The sequence below is a fragment of the Corvus moneduloides genome, chromosome 4, assembly GCF_009650955.1.
Source record: "Corvus moneduloides isolate bCorMon1 chromosome 4, bCorMon1.pri, whole genome shotgun sequence".
Classification (NCBI taxonomy): domain Eukaryota; kingdom Metazoa; phylum Chordata; class Aves; order Passeriformes; family Corvidae; genus Corvus; species Corvus moneduloides.
Genome location: NC_045479.1, coordinates 3544506 through 3564563, shown reverse-complemented (window position 1 = coordinate 3564563; position 20058 = coordinate 3544506). Strand labels below are relative to the sequence as shown.

At 42.0% G+C, this 20058-nt stretch overlaps 1 protein-coding gene across 3 annotated transcripts in view; it reads right to left on the bottom strand.

Moving 5' to 3' along the window:
• LMO3 (LIM domain only 3) overlaps positions 1–19600 on the bottom strand; it is a 56450-nt gene extending 36850 nt beyond the window's left edge. The window contains exons 1-3 of one of the 3 annotated variants that reach the window (XM_032106967.1): positions 19403–19599; positions 19120–19185; positions 11414–11627 (exon numbers count right to left, since the gene is read on the bottom strand). In XM_032106967.1, coding sequence (XP_031962858.1) covers positions 11414–11619 — 206 coding nt within the window. In that variant the 5' untranslated portion in view covers positions 11620–11627; positions 19120–19185; positions 19403–19599. Of the gene's footprint in view, positions 1–11413; positions 11628–18056; positions 18188–19119; positions 19186–19402 lie in introns of those variants that run through there. The other 2 variants (XM_032106970.1, XM_032106966.1) reach the window with 2 other exon arrangements.
• Positions 19601–20058: the final 458 nt, after the last annotated feature.

Here is a 20058-nt window from a genome sequence, read left to right as displayed (position 1 = left end):
TGGTAATATCTGCTCTATTCCTCCTATAAGGAAGATGCCATCTCTACGTGTCACCACCCAGTCCGGGAAGCAAAGCACTGCTGGCAGCTGCTGTAGCACAGGGGCTGTGGAAGGGTGCTCTTTAGTGCCTTTCCTCAGCAGACAAACACACCAGGCCTAGGCTAGATTTGGTTTCACAAGAGGTCAGCTGAAGCTTAAGGAGCCAAAGAACTGGGGCTTAAAAGCATGCATAAAGGAGCTCTTCAGAATTTGGGGTAAGACAGTTCTTGAGTGCCTTGCAGGGATAGTGGTTTCCAGGCTTGCAGTGACAAAAATCACATCTTTCCACTTAGGCAAGATTTTTTTCTGGGAAACTTAACACGCTTGCAATCATTTTCTAAATCTGTTTCCTTCTCATTCCAATTTTTTTTCTTCCTTTTTTTTTTTTTTTTTTTGGGACGGAGGAAGAGAGGGAGTGGATAAGAAATACTTGTCCCCTATATCATCTTTTTGATACTCTGCTAAAAGCAACAGTATATTTGTTATATAATATTGACAGTGTTGCACAAATAAGCCAAACAGGAGGCACGTGGGAGTTGGTGGCAAGAACTAACTTTTTCAAAAAACACACCTTAAAACCAGAAGGATGAGGAGGAAGAGCTGGGTCTCAGAAGAAAAGGGTTTATGGTGGTTAAATCAGACAAACTTATGAAGTGGTTGTACGTCTGCTGAAACAACCTTACCATATTTTTATACAAGCACAGATATAAAACAGATAAAGATTGCTTTTTCAAGCGGTCACAAAGAAAACTGTTTATCTGCCACCATAGTGAGATGATGTGATTAATAACAAGATTACTCAGGATAGTTCGTTCCAGAGTTATTTGTTCAGACAGAGTGTACATACCTATCAAGACTGATAATCTGGCAAATTGCAGTAAATTTTGCAAACATATACTGGCTTTTATTCAGAGTAAACCTCAGGGATCTTGTAGCAGAGGAGGTATATTTGTATGGGGAGGGAAAAGAGGTGGATGAAAACAAGCACCCGCTCACCGCAGCAGGGAGAGGTTGTGCTTCCTGTGCTCACCTTCAAATTACCCCATGGCCAAGTTGTAGAATAACTTGCACTGGGTGCTACCACCTACCCTACACATTTCAGGGGTGCTCTTATAAGACATACTTGTACATTTTACCTGTAATTATCAAATGAGAGCCTACGAGGAGCAGGGAGAATAAAGAAAGGTGCGGTTATGGCGACTACAGGAAAATGCTCAGGCTGTGCTGCACCTGGAGACAGAGAGTAATTGGGACCCTGCCTGGGACCCATCAGGGGTCATAATGAAAGGCCTCAGAAGAGCACAGAAGACACCCACTGCTGGATGTGTGCTCGTGGAGCTGCCCTTGCTCTTTGTTTTGCTCTCTGACTCTCTTCCCAGCAGTTCACTCCGCATTATGACTGAATTAGGTAAGGAGGTGCTGGGGGAAGTGCTCTTGGCTAACTTCAGAGTACAGCCAGGCTCATTAAAACCAGCACATTTGCTGCAGTGTGTGCAGCATTTCCTCTAGGTTTTAAGATTGTTTTAGTAAGCGAAGTTCTGAGCAGAAAGAATACATTTTAATTTAGTTTTTAGTGGCCCCATTATAAGTATTCAATGTCATGCTGGATTTTAATTTTATTTTTTATTACTATATGGAGCACAAAAAAGCATGAATGGAGTATCTTAATAAAAATGAACATATTCTTCTAGAAGCCTGAAGCTGCTAAGTACACAGCACTTGTTCATTAGCACAATTTTGGAGCATGAAGGGAAAGTGCATCGAGAACCCAAGATGCACAAAGCATCAACACAAAACCTCAGGGCTTTTTAGTAAAGTTTTGTCTCACCTCCTACTGCTGTCTCCCAGGAACACTGTGGAGAGCAGAGCCCACAAGCTGCCAGTGGGTTGTAGAGACAAGCCTGGACTTGGACCATTAAATCATTCACCAGCAGTTTGATTTGGGACAGTGGTACGTAGGATTAGCATACAAATAACCATCCTTCCCGTCAGAGACAAACAGGGCAAGGTTGTCACAGGTGTCAAAACTTTGATTGACGTCCTAGACACGGCAACAAGGTGCCTGGCCAGGATGAGAGCCGTGGGTTTGAGCTTTTCCTGGACCAGGGGGCCAGGGAGGTTTGTCAATAGCACACGAAGAACAGGGACACAGCAATTCAAGGTGGGTTTGCATTCCAATTTCAAATATTTGGCTTTACATGTTTCTAAATTAATAGGCCCTATACCTTTCAATAGGATTATTCAGGGTACACCAAGTCAAGCATGTAGTACACATTTGTAGGATTAGATTTAATGTTATTTTGGTAGAGAGCATTCTTAAATGTATCAGATTACAGATTAAGTAAGGAAGCCAGCAAAACACTAGTGCAGAGCAGCTTGTTATTGCAACTGCCCTCCTCCTTAACACTTTGTATAAGGCAGACAGACACATTAGGCTTATAAAGACTTATTTGAAAAGGTTTTTTTGTAAATCCACACCTCAAATCCTAGAAACTTCTGAATTCCCTATAAAATTTGTGTAACGCGAATTAGAAAGGGAGAAGTGAAGTCTGTTTCTTATGGGAAAATGAGTTTTTAAGTTTTCTATTGTCTTAAAATCTTAATTTTTTAAAACAAATTTTGAGAAAGGGTGGTAGCTCTGAACTGAGCTCAGTCCTGACTTCCGAAAAAACCCCAAGATTTATGTAGAAACAGCCACAGTGACAGAAGATTAGAAAATAATTCACAGTGATTGCAATTTCCATTCCTAATCTGCAGCCTGTAACTCATTTGAAGTATCCCTGCCTAGAAATTTTTCCTTAAAAAGTATCTAAAAGACAAAACCAAGTTCAGTGGTTCTTACTTGCACTATTGTTAGAATTTGATCAAGAATAATAAATGCTTCTGTTTCTTAGAGTGAACACATTTACAGAAGTGGTTAGTTATTAAAACTATTTACATCAACTTTTCTCTAATACATATTTCTCTTTAAAGCATCTGCAAAGAAATAATACTATAAAACAGAATAAAACGACATTTATTTTATCCCATGGTGGATCAGTAATGCTGTTCAATGCAGGGTTACAATATAATAAATACTACCCACTAGGCTAAAACCTGAGAGATGGAGTATGCTGATATTTATGGCTTGGACGCTTGTCATGAACAAAAATCAGGTTGGGTTCTCAAGCATTTTGAACATAGTATCAAAATAGATGAAAGAATGTCAAGAGAGATGTGATCATTTCTGTACATTAAATCCAAGGCTTTGAGCTTTGTTAAAAACAAAGGTGTGATAGCAGCAATACAAGAGCAAGGGTGCATTTACTACCTGGTGTAGGATAGAGTTTTCTTAATCAGTCCAATACAACAATTACGGTATATTCAAATGTACAACTTGACATTCTCACTAGCTCTCACCCCCCCACTTCAAAATTCTAAAAAAGATATAATAAATCCATAATGTTCTCTGCTCTTACCTCCCACCCCAAAAATATTTTATCTTTTCATGTTGTGCAATTACCACTTTCATCTGCTATGTGCCAACATGAGATGTTATTTTCGCAAACGAAAAGATGGAAAGTTTAAATTCCACTACTACAGAACGCCACTTCACTCAAGACCTGCAGGGGAATATCCCAAGGAACATCCTTCCAGAGACAAGCACACTCTGCTCTTTATAAAAAGTAGTGATTTTCTGCTCATGAAAAGTTTCCCTGTGCTGTGCTTTGCTATAAAATAGATCAACACAGTTCACTCTAGTCCCAAAGGAAAATATCTTGCAGTTAATAATTGGGATCATTGTGCTCTTTGAAAAATAGGTGCCAAATACTCTCCAGTTGCTGGTAGCTGCTGTTCTGATGTCAAGTGGGGAGAGAGACTGGATCGTGGATTCCTTATGCTCTGGATCATGGATTCCTTATGCTAGCACTCCACCACAACATTTTAGTACATCCCTAAATTAAGTCTGCAACTAACCATGCCAGTTGCCACGGGGTTGTCAAAAAATGCTCCATGGTCAGCATTCATTTAAACTCAGTCCTCACTGGTTTCGAGAAGATGAGATCATGATCATCTTGCAAGTACCTGTAGAACGTGGGATGAAGAACTCCCCCATGATCGCTACGTGTAAATATCACACCAAACAGATATGCAGAGATTTATATGCAATTTGAAAGCTCTACATGAAATTTGATAGATTCATACAAACAGCTAAGAAAAGATGCACCTTTCTAGAGATGATTTGGACATCCTTTTTTTGTTCTTAAATTATGGATCTACTGATCTCCACAGCCATTTTGAAATGTCCCCATGAGATGCAATGAGACCCAAGTGTTGAAAGGCAAATTGATTCAGGATAGGCAAGAAGCAGCTTCAGGAAGATGTAAAGTAACAGCCCCAGAATTACATTACAGGGAAGGAGGTATAGAACAAGTAAAGCTTTTTGAGAAGGTTGCTTCAGATGTTTGTGTCTGAAAAACTTCAAAAATTCCAGAATATTTTGACCCAAAATCCCCCAAACATGTAACTATTACTTAAATTTATTTAAAAGGTCATCCATTAGTATACTAAGGAATCCATTAGGAAATTAGCCATCAAATAAATAATGCATTTGATACGGTATTCCCAGAATATGGATTCTTAAGGACGGCGACAGTTAAGACTAGTTTCATTTGGAAACCATATCAGTGTTGCATACTGTGTATTTTGGTTTCCAAATCCATCATGAATATACTGAACTTCAGTGAGAAATTAAAAAAGAAAGCAATTTCTAAAGTCAGGAGGGCTAAACAGGTGTGCAACAATGTTAGCTCATTTTGATTTTTACACGTTATTCAAACATTAATATCCAGAAGGAATGCTATATATTTGCTGGAAGACCTGAAAAATACAGTAAATATCAAGTAACAAAATTCAGGAATAGACCTTTTCTTTTAATTACATGGTAGGGACTTGAGGGTTTTTTTTCAGTTTTGTGTAAAATGTCCCCAAAAATTAATGAAGATTTCAAACACATTTAAAAAAATTAGAAATGTGCATTTTTTTAAGGAATGGATATGTAGAAGAAATCAGAACTTTTTAAAGGTATCTCTGTGTTAGGCTATTAGAACTCGATATTATTCTACTACATTATGCATGGCTGCTTTGTCACACATACGCTTCTGGTCAAGAATGCAGAAATTGTCCAATTAAACCTTGGCTATCAAATCCCATGTCACAATGCAGTTGATAATATTCATTCCTGAAGTCAATAACTTTAATATGGCTATTATTTTAAAGATATTTCATGAGAAGTACTAGTCGTAAAGTCACTTCTGAGGAAAAAAAAAATTATCAAGGATGAAAACAAGAAAGTTGCATTTCTTTTAAAAGAGGTTACAGGAAATACTAAGCAGAACTACTGAATTGTTGTTCTTTCACCAGGAACGTTATCCCATCCTCTGGCACTGCAGAATTACTTCGTCTTCCCCAAAATCACTGCTTTTATTAAGCTTTACTGAGCTGCTCTGTATTGGCAAAACCTTTGTAGTAAAATAATTTTCCATCAAAATACACGGCACTGTAGCACTGTAATGAAGAGCTGTAGGACAGGCTTTAAGAGGCACGGTACTTTCATCTGAAAAGTCTCCTGAAATTCTTTGAACGTTTCCAGGGGATTAATGAGGTATTTTGACAACACACGCGAAGCGTAAGGTTTTCAAGAAGCCTTATAAGAGGGAAGATCCACATTCTTGAAAATTAAACTATGTATTTTAAGCCCCTAAAAATAACACAATTATTAAAAATTTGGCAGCTCTGAAGAAAACTACCAGCAGATACGGGGAAACACATGGAACTACTGAAGAGCGTCAAACTTGAGTACACACATTTCACAGCATTTCAACATGACTTAAACACCAATTTTAACAGCTTAATTGAATGTTTCTTATTAAAAGCTATCACAGATGAACTAAAATAAGAACAAGCTAAACTAGCCAGAGTGTAACTAAATCAAAAGCATTATTCTTTGCAAGTTGGGTGGATTAACTGTGAGTGTGTGCATCACTCTCCTTATCCCTTTCAACAACTGTTAAGGTGTTTGGAGGTTTTCAAAACCTTTGGCAATTTGTGGAAAAGAGAGTATTCTTGCCTTTTTTTTCCTCTTTCCAAGACACACTAAATGATACCATTTATGTAAATTTAGAAGAACACCCATCACACACAGCAAAATTAGAACAAATGAGCTGCTACACCTACCATTTTTTAAAGTATTTAAAAAATATTTTTAGGGAATGTTCCTGCAAACTACTAGTCTGTTGAATGCTTTAATGCATTGCAACAAGAATATTAGTGTATAAATAAGGGTTCAGTTCTAAACAGCTTTAGTGAAGAAAGTGGAGCTCTCAAGCCTCACTTCCATAAGTACCTCAATATTCCTGAAAACCCTGCTTGAATCTTTAAAGGTCTACCCTTATTTAATCAAGCTGGGCAAGAAACATGTTGAGGAGGCATTTTGAAAACAATTTATAACCCACTACCTATGAAAATATGCACACAGAGAGTATTTATACATGCATTTAAGCAAGCTGATAGCTTAGGTGTTTGTAACACTGCCCATGACGTGAGAGAGGAATGGGATCTGCTAATCGGCACCAGGCCACAAGACATTTTAAGTCTCTCTAAGTGCTCCTACACAGTAATTTTTTAAAATAATAATTGCCTTTAGAGTGTGAGCAGTTGTACAGGAAAAAGCTGTTTCCTAAATTCTGCTCTTTTCAGTCTGCACTGAAGCTAAATATTTTACAGAGGCAATGTCTTTATAGTGCTTATGGTTGAACACTACTTTCTGTAGTCAAGTCTTGTTATTTACAAGATCTTCTCCAATATCCAGTTTTAGAGGCTTGGCTTTTCTCAGGTCTTTATCAGCAAGTGGGGAAGAGAACAAACCCAACGTGTTCCATCCCTTTCTTTGGGAATGGCGATCTACTAATTTTCATAGCTGTTCAGTGGTACTTTTAAAGTCTGCAGTATATTTACAGAAAGAATCAATACCGAGGTGGAGGGGGAAGAGTGGGGGGAGAGGGTAGACTTTCTGTCATCATCCTCCCTATTCTAAATAAGGTTCTAGATGTGTATAAGGGCAAAAATTCCACCCCAATATATTAGTTTTGTTAATCCTTTTCTTATGATCTTGCATGCCTGGCTAGGGAAATTATGCAAAAAGTAATAAAAGTTCTAATTCAATTTCCATGTTAAGAGACGGATTTGGAAAAAAAAAGATATATATATCAGAAACCATATTCTTTGTGTTTACTAAGAGATATGCACTCCAACATTTAGTGTCATGGAGCTGGAGTTAAAACCAGAAACGGCAAAGATAATTTAGCTGCATGAATGCCTGCTCTTCAGTAAAATGCTGCCAAAATTAAATAGGAATGAAACAGCACTTTGTAGTCATTGGTCGCTCAGCGGGGTTTGCGTAGTTAAAAACCTAAGTGAAAAGGGTGATTGACCTACATTGCAACTAGCTTAGCACAGCTGTACTTTCATATTTCTGCTGCATCCGAGGAAGCTCATTATTTAATACAACTGAGTTACATGTAATTGTTGGTCTTTTATTTTACACTTCTAGGGGCCAGATATTAATCTCAAATGTGCAGCAGGCGTTACTGTGCATCTGGAAACATCCACGGCTGCCCATTCGCAGGCAAGGCTAAGAGAAGGGATTGCACACAGTTGCACCTGAAATTAGGAGGCTGCCCAGGGGTAGGAGAACCTCACAAATATGCAGAAATCAAATGAGCAGATGGAACAGAAAGCAAATCCCTTGGCACCCCAAAGGCAAACGCTCTGCTGTTTCCCTATTGTTTTGAGCAGAAGCAGCCCAGAACGTGCAACCAAAGCACATTTCACACAACTCATACCTGCGGTTTAAATAAGTAATAACATTCCAGTTAACAACCAGTTTGACATGTTAACAGCCCAAGGGCTGTTAACATAATGACTGGTCATTAATGGCAGTAATGACAGATTTCAAAGGGAATATCGTGCTTGTAAATGGACATGCTGCCAGTCAGAAGAGAGGACAGAGCAGGATAGGCTGATGCATTAAGATGTCACCGTGCAGCTTTGGAGGAAAAAAAGGGGAGAAAAAAAAAGTTCTTGCATATTTCACTTACTATAAATGGACTTGAAATGTTGGCGTAAACCTAAGTTCCTTAAATTAAGTCTTCACTTTCCAACCCAGGAGTGTATAAGCAGAAGACAGAAGCCTGCAGGGGAATTATACTCTGCATATCATTTTCATGGAGTGTATTATTTCTAACACTGAGCCGTTTCTTTACTCAAGTCAGTTCCCATCCTCGTTAACAAAACGGAGCTCGTTCCTGCCACGGCCACCCTGATACCCTGGTGTCGTACGCCACCTCGGAAACCACTGGAGTGCCTTACATGAATCAGATTCCAGGGCAAAGCTTCTCACACCCGGAGCATCTTTCAAGCTCATTACCTCATTAAAAATTCCTTCCATTCCCTCAATCCCTCCCAATCCGGAGAATAAGGTTTTAATGTAGTATAATTAACAAATTTTACCAAAGGAGACAGCTAAAGCAAAGCAAGTTTTGAAGTTCTGAAGATACAGAGTATTTATAAGAAGCTCAAAGTGGGGACCTCAGGGCTCAACTGCAGCACGAGAGCGTGCATCAGGGCTGAGGGAGGGGGTAGTTTTTTTGTCAGGCATTTCTAAATGAAAGATACCGGAAATATTTTTGCAAACAGACAAACACACAATCACACCATTTATGAACACAAATGTGAATGCTAAAGCACCCAAACTGGCTACATGATTGCTTGTAGCATCTGTAGAATGCCTGTCTTATTGAAAGGCGTAATGAACACTGAGAGACAAGTTAATAAGCAATTTTACTCTTTATAGTATCGTTCAAGCCACATATCCTCTAGAGGGCACCACATAAATTAATAGGAAGCCAGAACAGTTTTACACGCAGCAAAGACTCCCTTTATGATTAAAAAGAAAAAAACCTAAGAAGATAGTTTGAAACCATAATCGAACTCAAATGTGATCATTAGTACAATGCAATTTGTTCCTTAAATTCGTATCAAGTGGGTTGCTAAATATGAAAGCTTATATGACTACAAAGCTAGAGAAAATTTAACTAGTTTGTACATTAGCATTAAAAAGATGACTTTTATAGGTTCACTGCATAACTAAGTAGATAAGATGCAATGAGGCAAATGACTATCTGCAATTACCTTAAGTGCATCAGTTTGAAGTTTAGTGTAAATACCAAGTTTAAATCTATGCACTCACAAGTATCACTCAAAAAAAAAAAAAAAAAAAAAATCATAACAAAATAGCTTCATTAAGACTCAATAAATCCAGAGACAAAAATCTGAAACATCTTAAAACCAGTTATAGGATTTCTCATGTATGCTGGTTTCGTGTGCAAAAGTAAAAGGTGTTGTGTGTGAAGAAAAAACTGAAACACCAGTTTTGAATGTGATCATGAGAGAAAAAGACAAAAAATCTCCTTTCTCTGAATCACTTAGTGTGAGTTTTAACAATCTGTTAGCAAAATATTTACTCCTGTTAAACCTTCAAAGACCAGAGAGCAAGAGCGTGTGTGAATGCATCTGTGCTGGGGAAATGCTTTGCTCATATCTTTACTACCACATCATTTCTGGTTTTGATTTTAAACATTTGATTTCAAAATAGTAGATCTGCTGCACTAGCACTTGGGAGATTCAGTAAGCTCAAAGTCTCCAGTAAATTTGGAACTCAGATGAAACAGCCATAGCAGTTCTCTCGCTCCTGCAGGCATTTGTTGTGTAAAGATTATTAAAATGGGTTTTGAAAGTTGGGATGTTACTTCCCCCCACCAAAAGCTTTTCCAAACCCTCTCTACACACACTCACCTAAAGACCACAAGTGACCTAGGTTCATGTATAGCAATTCCCTTCTGTTCCAACAGTTTTTAAAAGTGAGGTTTTGTTACCTACTGCTTTGGCAGCTTTAACACAGAGAGTTTAAGATGCAGCCTCTATGCTAAGTTCCCAGCACTCTATCTTGGGTTCAGCTCAGAGCTTTAATAGGTAGAAGAATACTTTTACCATTAAGAAGTCTAAGCCCATCTGAAGAACCTGATCTGCCTTTCAGCCCCAGCTCAACAAATGCACAATGCGTTTGTGAAGGTTTTTGTTCCACTCTCTTTTTCTAGAGGTGGTTGTGTGGAGAGCCAGAGTACCAACAGCTGTTAGTGCTTTAGTCTTGTTTCCTGTTCCAACCAACCCACGGTGTAAAGCTTGGGAACTGATCAGTGTGTGGGAACCTCCTGTTTGGTACCTGTACTTAAGCTGAACTTAGAAGTTAACGCATTCAAAAAGAATTTTAATTTTTCCCCAATGTATTAGCGACTTCAACGTCCCTTTAAAAGGAAAAGGCTTCACTAAAGGGGCAGGGGAAATATTCCCAGGAGTTCACCTTAGCCTGGAGCAGCTAGTCTCATTAGACCCCCTCTACAGGGAATGGAGGAAAGGTGTTGCTATAGGAAATAGGTGCTCGGAATCACCTCAGAGGAGCCTTTTCTCTCTATTTACTATTGAGAGCCCAGGGAAACTAAACTTCCCAGTTAAACTTGTGTCTTGCAAAGCTGCCCTATCGACACATGAGTTGCAGATAAACTATCCTGGTGCTGCTTGTCCGTACTTTGCTATGAGTTATTCCTCAAAAAGTTCTGAGAATGTAGGTCCACGAGCAAACAAGAAGATAAAAAAGCTGATTTGGTACCTCTAACAAGTGGCCACAGGTTAGCCAGCATCCCACCCAGGTCACCAGCTGAAACTAGGAGCAGAGGGGATTGGAGCTCAGACACATGGTTACTAAAAATGGGGAAGACAGTTGGGTCATCCTGGTCCAGCTTCTAACAGCTGAGTGGCAACATTCACAGAAGCTTGAGTGCCACAAATGAAATCCCTTGGCAAACTAAGAGGACAAAAGCGAAGACAGGTGAAACACGCCTCCCTCGCAGGGTTCAAACCCTGCCCTGAAGCTGGTGAAAACCATGCATCTGGTTTCAGGCTGCTACACCTGGCCACCACTGTGCTGCCAGGAGGAGAAGACCACCACCTCCCCAGGAGCACGGTGCTGTGGGAAGCATGGGGGGAATTACTCTCTTCTACACCAGTATCAGCATCAGAAATCTGGCAACCACCTCCACAACCTGGTTGTGTGCACTTTTTGACTCAGACTTTAATTTAATCTCCATGTTTCAGTACTTGTTTCCTCATTTCCACACATACTCAGCCTTGCAGCCCTGCTTATGCGAGAGCAGCTCCATAGGGAAGGCTGAACAGATTTCCCGAGTTTGTCAGCGAGTGGAAGAAGGCCGTGACCTACCTCAGATAGTCTCTGCGACAAAGGATAAGGTTGGCTTTGGTGTACAAGGTAGAGCCCACCTCCCCCAGGCGACAGTCACAGCAGGCACATTTCAGGCAGTCTTCATGCCAATATTTGTCCAGGGCCTTTAGAAGATATCGGTCTTTAATCTTACGGTTGCAGCCAGCACAACCTTTCGGCTTGGTGTCTGGCTGGACTGAGAGCATTTGTATACCTGAAATACAAGAAGACAAGAGAACAGTGAAAATAGATATTCTCTCAAGTACAAAAACTCTTGCCCTTTTCTTCCTCCACCTCGTTGCTGCTCCCCCCCACACCCAGTTCATTTAAAAGCCAGTGGTGTAGATAGGATAAAATAACCTAGTCAGTCTACAGCAAGCTGAAAACAAGGCTAAGATAAATTTGAGAGCAGAAACTTCCACTGCTCTAAGTTCCACAGCTTCTCTTTAACACCTCATTTACCTGGTCTCTTTGCTGAAAAGAAATAGGATTTAAAAAATAACATGAAATATTAAAACAGTTCAAAGTCATCCAATTTCAGCCACAGTATGCGATATTTAGCAATGCAAAATTTAAATAAACAGCATATCTCCAAAACTTAGCCACCCAAAATTTAAATAAACAGGGTATCTATATGGCAAACATAGTTAAGTCCACATATTTGGACTTATCTGTACTATCTTCATAAAATATAAAAGCATTTCAGATTCCAAAGAAGAAAAGATTGAAGCTTTTAGAGGCACAGGGCAAGAGTTTCTGGGAGACTTGACATAGAAATTTTGATGCTGGCAGGGGGGTGTTTTATTTTTTAATATTTTAGTTCTTTTTAAACATATTAATGAAGTGATGAGATTTCCAAAGACTTCAGTACCAGCAATGCCAGTCACAACCTGCAGTGTAAGGACCCTCTGAAAAACCTGACTTAAAATAATCTGCACAAGGTCAGAGAGTTTCCAGTTTGTCAAGGAAAAAAAAAAAAAATAGAAATGCTGCCCCACTTTCCAATCCCAGTTTTAGCCAACAGCTACCTCAGGACAAGGAGTACAGTAGTGTCCATTAAGTATATATACACCTTTTGATGTAATAGCTGAGAGCATTTAAAAAACCATTCAAACACCTGAAACACTGTTTAATGGACAGAACTGGCAAAAAGTGGAGCACAGCTGAGTGATGTTACTCAGAGCAACACAGCCAGCTTCCAGGGATGCATTCAAAAATCAATTGCCCTCGGCTTTACAGTAAATGGGGAGAGGTCGCTGCCCCAAAGTGCTCACACACTGGTCTCTCTGGTTAGCTGCATGAGCTGCCATCCCCACTGCACTCAGACTAATTCTCCGAAAGTTACTTCTTAGGATAAGCAAAATAATAGCTCTGTGGATATTTTAGTGGACATCAAACAGGCACAGGAGGGAAGGGAAGAACCGACGACAGCAGCTTATCTCACTGTTTTAAAGCCAGTGATGTAACTTGAAAAAGGTGTTACTCATTAGAACATATCCGAATATTGCAATGAGGATTTGCCAAGACTGGGGAACAAATGTTGTTGCCAACAAGCAAATCCTACTCCAACATTTGGGGTATGGAACCCTATTATTATCCAGAGACTGGAAAAGGTCAAGTAGATTCTCAGAGCAAAGAAGAACAAATTCAAGAGCCCCTCATCATGAATGTTCTACTAGCTGGAGTTAAGAAAGCTTGGCAGTCCCAGCCTCTATCAGCAGATCTTGGCTGGTGCTGTAACACCCCACCACAGGCAGGCAGGTTCAGGGGGTTAGAACACAGACTAGCTGGGGTTTCTTTGGTTTGGTTTGTGTTTGATTTTTTGAAATCTCTCGTGAGAAAAGCACGGAAACCAGCATAACCTTCAAAGCAGTGGTAGAGTGTGCCTTTATGGATATCAAGGTTACAGAGACAAGAGGCTGAGGCATCCCAGGGATCTCCACACAGGTGTACGTGGAACGCATGGAACCTACGTGGAGCACAGTGACTGCATGGCCAGTTTAGTGACTTTCCGGTGCTCCCAAGCTGAACTCCTAAGTCCCACCTGCAAAGCTGATCGCTGAGTTAGAAATAGCAATTCTTATTGCAACACATGGGCACGGCAGCCTTGCTCCCCTCTTTGCAGTGCAGCCTACCACACACCTTGGAGTGTGACACATTTCCGTGGTGGAGGAGCCGTTCAGTGGTGCGCAGGCAGTTCTGCTAGCGGACACCCCGAAGCACCCCAGCAGTGCTGCTGCACCACATCTGCAGCTCATGATAGAAGTGTAAGGCCTATATTTTTCCATCAGCCAGTTTAAAATTGTCAGTGCTGCCCCTCCCATCACTCCCCAGCCGATGCTCATAGCTCCTCACCACGTAGTTACTCCTAAGATCTGTCTCTCATTCCCAAGGGGGAGGATGAGATCCAGCGACCTGCATAGGGCACCACAGTCTGTGGCAGATCTGGGAACGAACACACACATTTCCTCTTGAGAAAGCACCACGAGACAAAGGCTGAGCCTTTGCAGCGTTTTCAACTGACAGCTGACTCTCCTGAATCCAGGGTACATGACTGAAAGAGCAAAGTAACATGACTACAAATAAACGACTCAAAGCGTGAAAATATCAGAGATTTTTGGTAAGGAACCCTTTACCAGACCGTAAAGGGAAGTCCTGCTGAAACTCTAATAACATCACTTGGTCAAAAAGCCTTAATCTGTAACGTTGCTTATCGCAGTAGAGTGTAAATATAAACTAGGTGCCAACAACAGGCTTATCCCCAGACCCTCTCTTTGGCCGTATAGAGGACAAATGCATAAAATCAGCCACAATTTGTATAAACTTCTTGTAACTCGGTAAAAAAAAGTTTAGAAGCATGAAGGGCTGTTCTAGGACTTTAATCTTTAGCTTGAGGGAAAACAGAATAAACTAGGAGCTAACACAGTTAAAGGCTTTAACAAAAAAAATCTTAATGTAAAAATTTCATCGCCTGATAAGGAAGCGGGTTAGAGAGTGGAGGCTGACAGTCTCTGATCCAGGCTGATCTACTGTCCTGAGCTGTCTGAAGAGAACAAGATGCCACAGAAACATGGCCAATCTAGTGAATGTCTGAGCAGATTGCAGTAATCAAGCCTGATAATTCCTGAGGTATATGCTGCAAACATGAGGTTATTGTATTACAAATAAAACTGCAGCCTGCGCATAGCCTGCACAGCTTTTGAAGTATTTGCTACACGAGGAAAGTAGGCAGAGCCCTGTCATTCACACTGGTTAGACCAAACCCTTCTTGTAGGGGCAAGTGCAAAGGGGCAAACATGCCACGGAAGGAGTATTTGCAACCCTACATGCCTATTTTCCTGATGCAGAGAGAAAAGGTGGTGCTGACACCCCACTGGCAGCATCTCCAGATTGGGGATTCAATCTGCAGCAGCTTTTGGAGGGAAGGAATGCTCTTCTGCTGTGAAAGATCTGATCTGTTCTCACTTTACTTGCAATGAAACTGGTTCTATTTTATTATTTAAAAATCCCCGCTTCCTTGTAAAAAAAAGAAAAAGTTATGCTTTTTTTGAAACATAGGAGGGTTCTAAACAAAGTCAAGAAGTGTTTGACATATCTCCGAATTTGAAAACGTCCTTTTCTTCACACGCCCCGTTTAAATTGCTTAGTTCTGACAGCAGAACATTTTATTACTTTTTTCCTGTATTGTATGAGCCACTGTAGTGCAGATCACCTCACAGACCATCTTTCTTCCCTTTAACATTCCCATAAGATCTCTGATGGTGTTGCACTTTTCAGATACGTGCTCGTGTATTTTTAGCTCTCCCTTAATTTGGCAATGAGAATACTTTGCAGTTTACTGGTGCCCAGCTTTTCACAGGCTGCGGTTTAAGTACTCATTTATTTCCTAGGACATGGGAAAGGCCCTTTCAGAGGCTGACAGCACCCACAAACCCATCCAAACTGCTCACTGCTGAAATATCAGGTATCAGTGCACAGCACTGCTGCCTGGTTGCCTTCCTCTCCCCCTCCCCCAGGAAAGCAGAGCTTATGGAGCACTTTCAAAACATCATACAATTCCCTAAGTGCTACACCCAGGCTGCAAAAAAAAAAAAAAAAGGAAAAATCAAACCCAGCTTTCCCTTCAGTTCTGCAGAGTCCTACCCATGCTCTGCATCACAGAGCAGATCTGTTCTCAGAACTGAGAAATTTCAGTACCTAGTCTGTCACTGTCAAATAAACCCTTTTTATTTCACCCCAATATGCTTTCAAGGGCTTCCTCTATCCTTCCCTCCTTTCCCTCCCTTCCTCCACCCCCAGTCCCCAGGATACTGCACAGAAACTGCAGAGCTGTGTCAGGAATAAGACTTCTTCATCACCATTCACCACCTTTAGGATTTTTGAAGGGAGAACTTAATAACCTGACTTCCAGGTTTTTCAGATTTCTTTCAATCTCCCCAAATAAGTTCGATGCAACTGGCTGCCCTCCCTGTTTATTGTTATTATCGTGTGATGAAACACTGTCAACTGATTTGTAACTATGATTTCGTGATAAAGAGGAAGGGTTGCTGGAAAAAGCTAAATTAGGCTCCCAGGGAAGGGAGAGAAGCAAAAATCCATCTCACTCAAATCATCACCCTTCTCAAAAATCAAAGGGAATGAAGATTTGATGTAATGAACTATATTGTGTTAGTGATTTAGAAGCATCTGTAAGCGGGATTAGTCCCTGGTGAGCTGAGCTGAGCATGGCATGAGACACTCAGAACTCAGCTCTTGTTTGTGGTACAAGCAGTCCTTGGGAGGAAGAGTTGGATATTATGCACTGGATCTCTTACAAACTTTTAAAGACCACTCTTCCCCCCTTTTTCAGAGGTATGCACACAGTTCTACCAAGGACAGTAGCACAAACAGCCCAAAAGGGAAAACAAGCCTCTATTCAGAAAAAAAAAATTAAAAAATCAGTTTGGAGCAAATTAACTATTGGGTGGATCAGTCTTTAAAAGCAAACTGACAGACAACACACAGTCAACAAGAGCGTTAAGGGTCTAGGAGGAGATAAAAAGAATACTTTTCTGATGCTTTCCTACTTTGTAGCTTCATCCTAAAAGCATTCAGAGCTCCAGTAATTCAGGGCAACACACACAGACTTGGAAAAAAAAAAAAAAAAGTTAAGCTTTCAGAAGCTAAGAAACATTTCAGAACTCATATGTAGCACATCAGGAGTCGTAACTAGTTTTAGATTGGCATGTAAATTGTTCTGTGGAAAATTCTTATTGCCTCCGAGACCCTGCTATTCTGAGTTATTTGACAGTTTAAGGGAAATCATAATTAAAAAAAGAGACATAAATAATAGCCTGTGCAGTGTGGTGCACAGAAATAAGTGGAACCATTTCATTTAAACTCTGGTGAGCTTTTAATTGCCTGGATTGCATTGTGAACCAGCCTAACGGTTGATTGCCTCCATTATGCTCTCTTGTTCTGTGCCATTCATCCGCACAGTCTCAGCTTCTGTAGTTAACACAACAAAGTAACCGCAACTCCATAACACTCAGGGGTTTTTTAAAAAATAAAAGTAAGGATTTCAGTACTCTGAATATAGTCTCTTCTGTATACTTTTGAGTTAATTTTCCATGGTATATAACTAAACTTCACCTCCTGCCCCTTCTTCTACAGAGGAATCTGCTTTTTTTCTTTTTTTATTTTTGATTTTTTTCTTTCTTTCTACATAAAGGATATGGGTTGGGAAGGAGGAGATGGAAAAAAAAAGGAAAAGAGAAGAGGTTAGGCAAAAAATAAAAATGGGAATGCAGTCCCACAGCTGGGAGCAGTGATACAGATTAAAAGAATTTGGCCAACATGGCTAGTCGATTGCCAAGAGACACCAAACAAAAGATTTCTCTTCTTCTTTCCCCTTCTCTTTTTGAAAGCTAGATTGGGCCTAAAAGCTTGTTTCTCTCTGTTCACTGGCCCAGAGCATCCCTGCAGGCTGTAGCCCCCTAAGGGACAACACAGCAAATAGATGTACCCAGATCTCAGGGACCGGAGCTGCTTAGCTATGTTCCTACCCCTGGCGTGTCCCCCCCCATCTCTCTCCCCCAGCCCCCCCACCACTCTCCCCCTCCTTTTTTAGAGCAGTGGTGCTGGGAACCAATTTGATTCCCTTTTTCTCCAATGCAGCTGCAAGGCTCAGAGATACTGACATTTTTCCACTCTTATCAGTTTAATTACAGTTACCATGGCAGCAAAGTGCTAGTGCTTGGCAAAGGCCAACAAGAGATTTGCAAGACTGAGTTCAATTCTGATGCAGCTCACATGCAAAATAAAAAAATAAATAAGAAACATATACTCCACAACAAAGAATCCCTTTTCGGAGTTAGACGCTCAAGCCCTTTATGCCAATTCCTTTCCGAGCATCACAAGGATGGGGAGAGGGAGGTGTCGGGGACAGCACGTCGCGATGTTTGTTGCACCGAGCAAAACGAATCGGTTTAAAGCGCGGTCCTACAGAGCTGTCCTAGGAAGCGGTATTTCGGGTCTCCTCAGAGCTCACGCTGGCACAGCCGCTCGCCACGGCAGCGCGTTGGGGATGGAAGAGGAAGGAGGACCCCCCGCCTCCCCCCGGGAGCGCACCGCTGCGCGCCAGCGCCGGCCACCGCCGCCTTACCAAAACTTTTCTCCTTTTTCTGCATGAGTTGATTTACGGGCGCCTGGAGAGCTCCTTCTCATTGAAGCACCAAATCCCGGCAAAAGTAGCAAGTGCTTCCTCGGCTCGGGTCAAGTGAGCGGGAGCGCGGCGCGCCGCAGCGGGGGCGGGGGGCGGCGGGGCTGGGGGGGACGGCACACCCCGAGCCGCCGGCCCCGCACGGCGATGGCGAGCGACAAAGCCACATGCTCCCCTAACTCTGCCGTAAGCCTATAATCCCAGCGGTCTCTTAGCTTTGTTGTAACAAATGGGTTTGATTAAACTGTCACATGCGGCGTTAGCATACCGTATCGTGCTCGCTAGGAAGGGAGAAGGTGGGGGGAAGAGGAAAAAAAAAAAAAAAAAAAGCGGAAAAAAAGAGAAATGCTCGCAGACAGAAGTACCGCTTCGCAATGCCAGCCTGGCTGCCCTTGCCTCACGCCGGTCCGGGAGAGGGAGGATGCGGGAGCCCGGACCCGCAGCCGGTGCGCGTCCCTGCCGCCCCCGGCCCGCGCTGCCCCCCGCCCCGCTCCTGCCTCCGCTCTGCCCAAAGGGTTAACCCTGCACCGAAGCAGTTGCAAATTAAACTGCCGTACGGGGAGGCTTGTGGATTAAAGCCGGGGAGTGGGAAATTAACCGACTCCCTTGATAATTGAGAGCATGTTTCGAGAAGCTCTGGAAGAAGCAAGAATAATAACAACAATAATAACGGGGAGGGGGGTAGTGGTGGGGCTGCAATTCATTGTTAACTTTGACTGCTATTTCTCGAGACATACAGTCGGATGGGTTTCGCTCAGCATCCTCTGCTTGCATGTATTTCATGTCTCATCATAAAAATAATGAAGCCTCACATGATTTAAACAAAACAGTCTCGGCAGAGCTGCAGCTTGAGTGAAAGTTGCAGTGCAGAGATGTGTGTGTGTATTGCAGCCCCGGCTTATGACTCAGAGAGGGAGAGAGAGGGAGAGAGAGAGAGAGGGAGAGAGTGATGCAGGCACACATACACAAATGACCCAAAGCTTATGTACACAGTTGCCTCGCTTACCTTCTCAATTAAGCGATACAGGGGAGGCAGTTCAATAAGCACAGTGGCTGCTTTGTAGCTCTTCTCCTTGGAAAAGGTCAAAAAGAAGCATTGTTTGGGGAAAAAAATAAAGAGGGGGTGGGAGAGATGGGGAGGGAGATCGCTATTCTTTAAGTTTAAAATAATGAGGTCCTCAAGGATCCGCCAAGTAATTGTGTTGACCGCATCCGAGCTACAGGTGTCCTCCTTTTAGTATCTTGCAGTCCAAGGCTGTCTGTCTCCGTCCTGGCTGAAGACAACTTACCTAAAGCAGCGTGTGAGGAGCCGAGTTGAATGAAGTCAGGGCTTTATCAGCTGCAAAATGCAATCCCTTACCAGCCAGACATAATACAGCAAAAGAAAAGGTCACTCAGTTATTACTGAGCCAGCAGAGCCCAGGCAGCTCTTGTGGAAGACCACAGAGAAGCAGCTCCCTTCCGATTTAAGGCTATTTACCTCTCCCCCCCTCCACCCACCCACCCACCCTTCCTCTCCCCCCTCCCAACTCCCCCTTTCTCTCTCTCTCCCTCTCCCTCTCGCTTTCTCTCTCGTTCTGCAGCTCGCTCAAGTACAGCCGCCCTCGGAAAGTGCAAAGCAGCCAGGAGACAGATTGGGCTTTGTTGGTAATTTCCCATGGTGAAAATTTACAAGCCTGCAAGTGCAGTCAGCAAAACCACATGCATATGCTAGACACAAACACCAGGGACACACACACACGCACACACAAGTGACCTCTGCTGAAGCGGCTCAGGATCACCTTCCCAGAGAGTGCTCCAGGAGCACACCCGGGCAAGCAGGGGAGCGTCGCGCCCCCCACCCGCCATCACTCCTCCCAAAATACTTTGCTTAAACAAAACCAGAAGTTGCCCACGCAAAAAGGCAAAAAAGAAAAAAAAAAAAAAAAAGGAGAAAAAAAAAAAA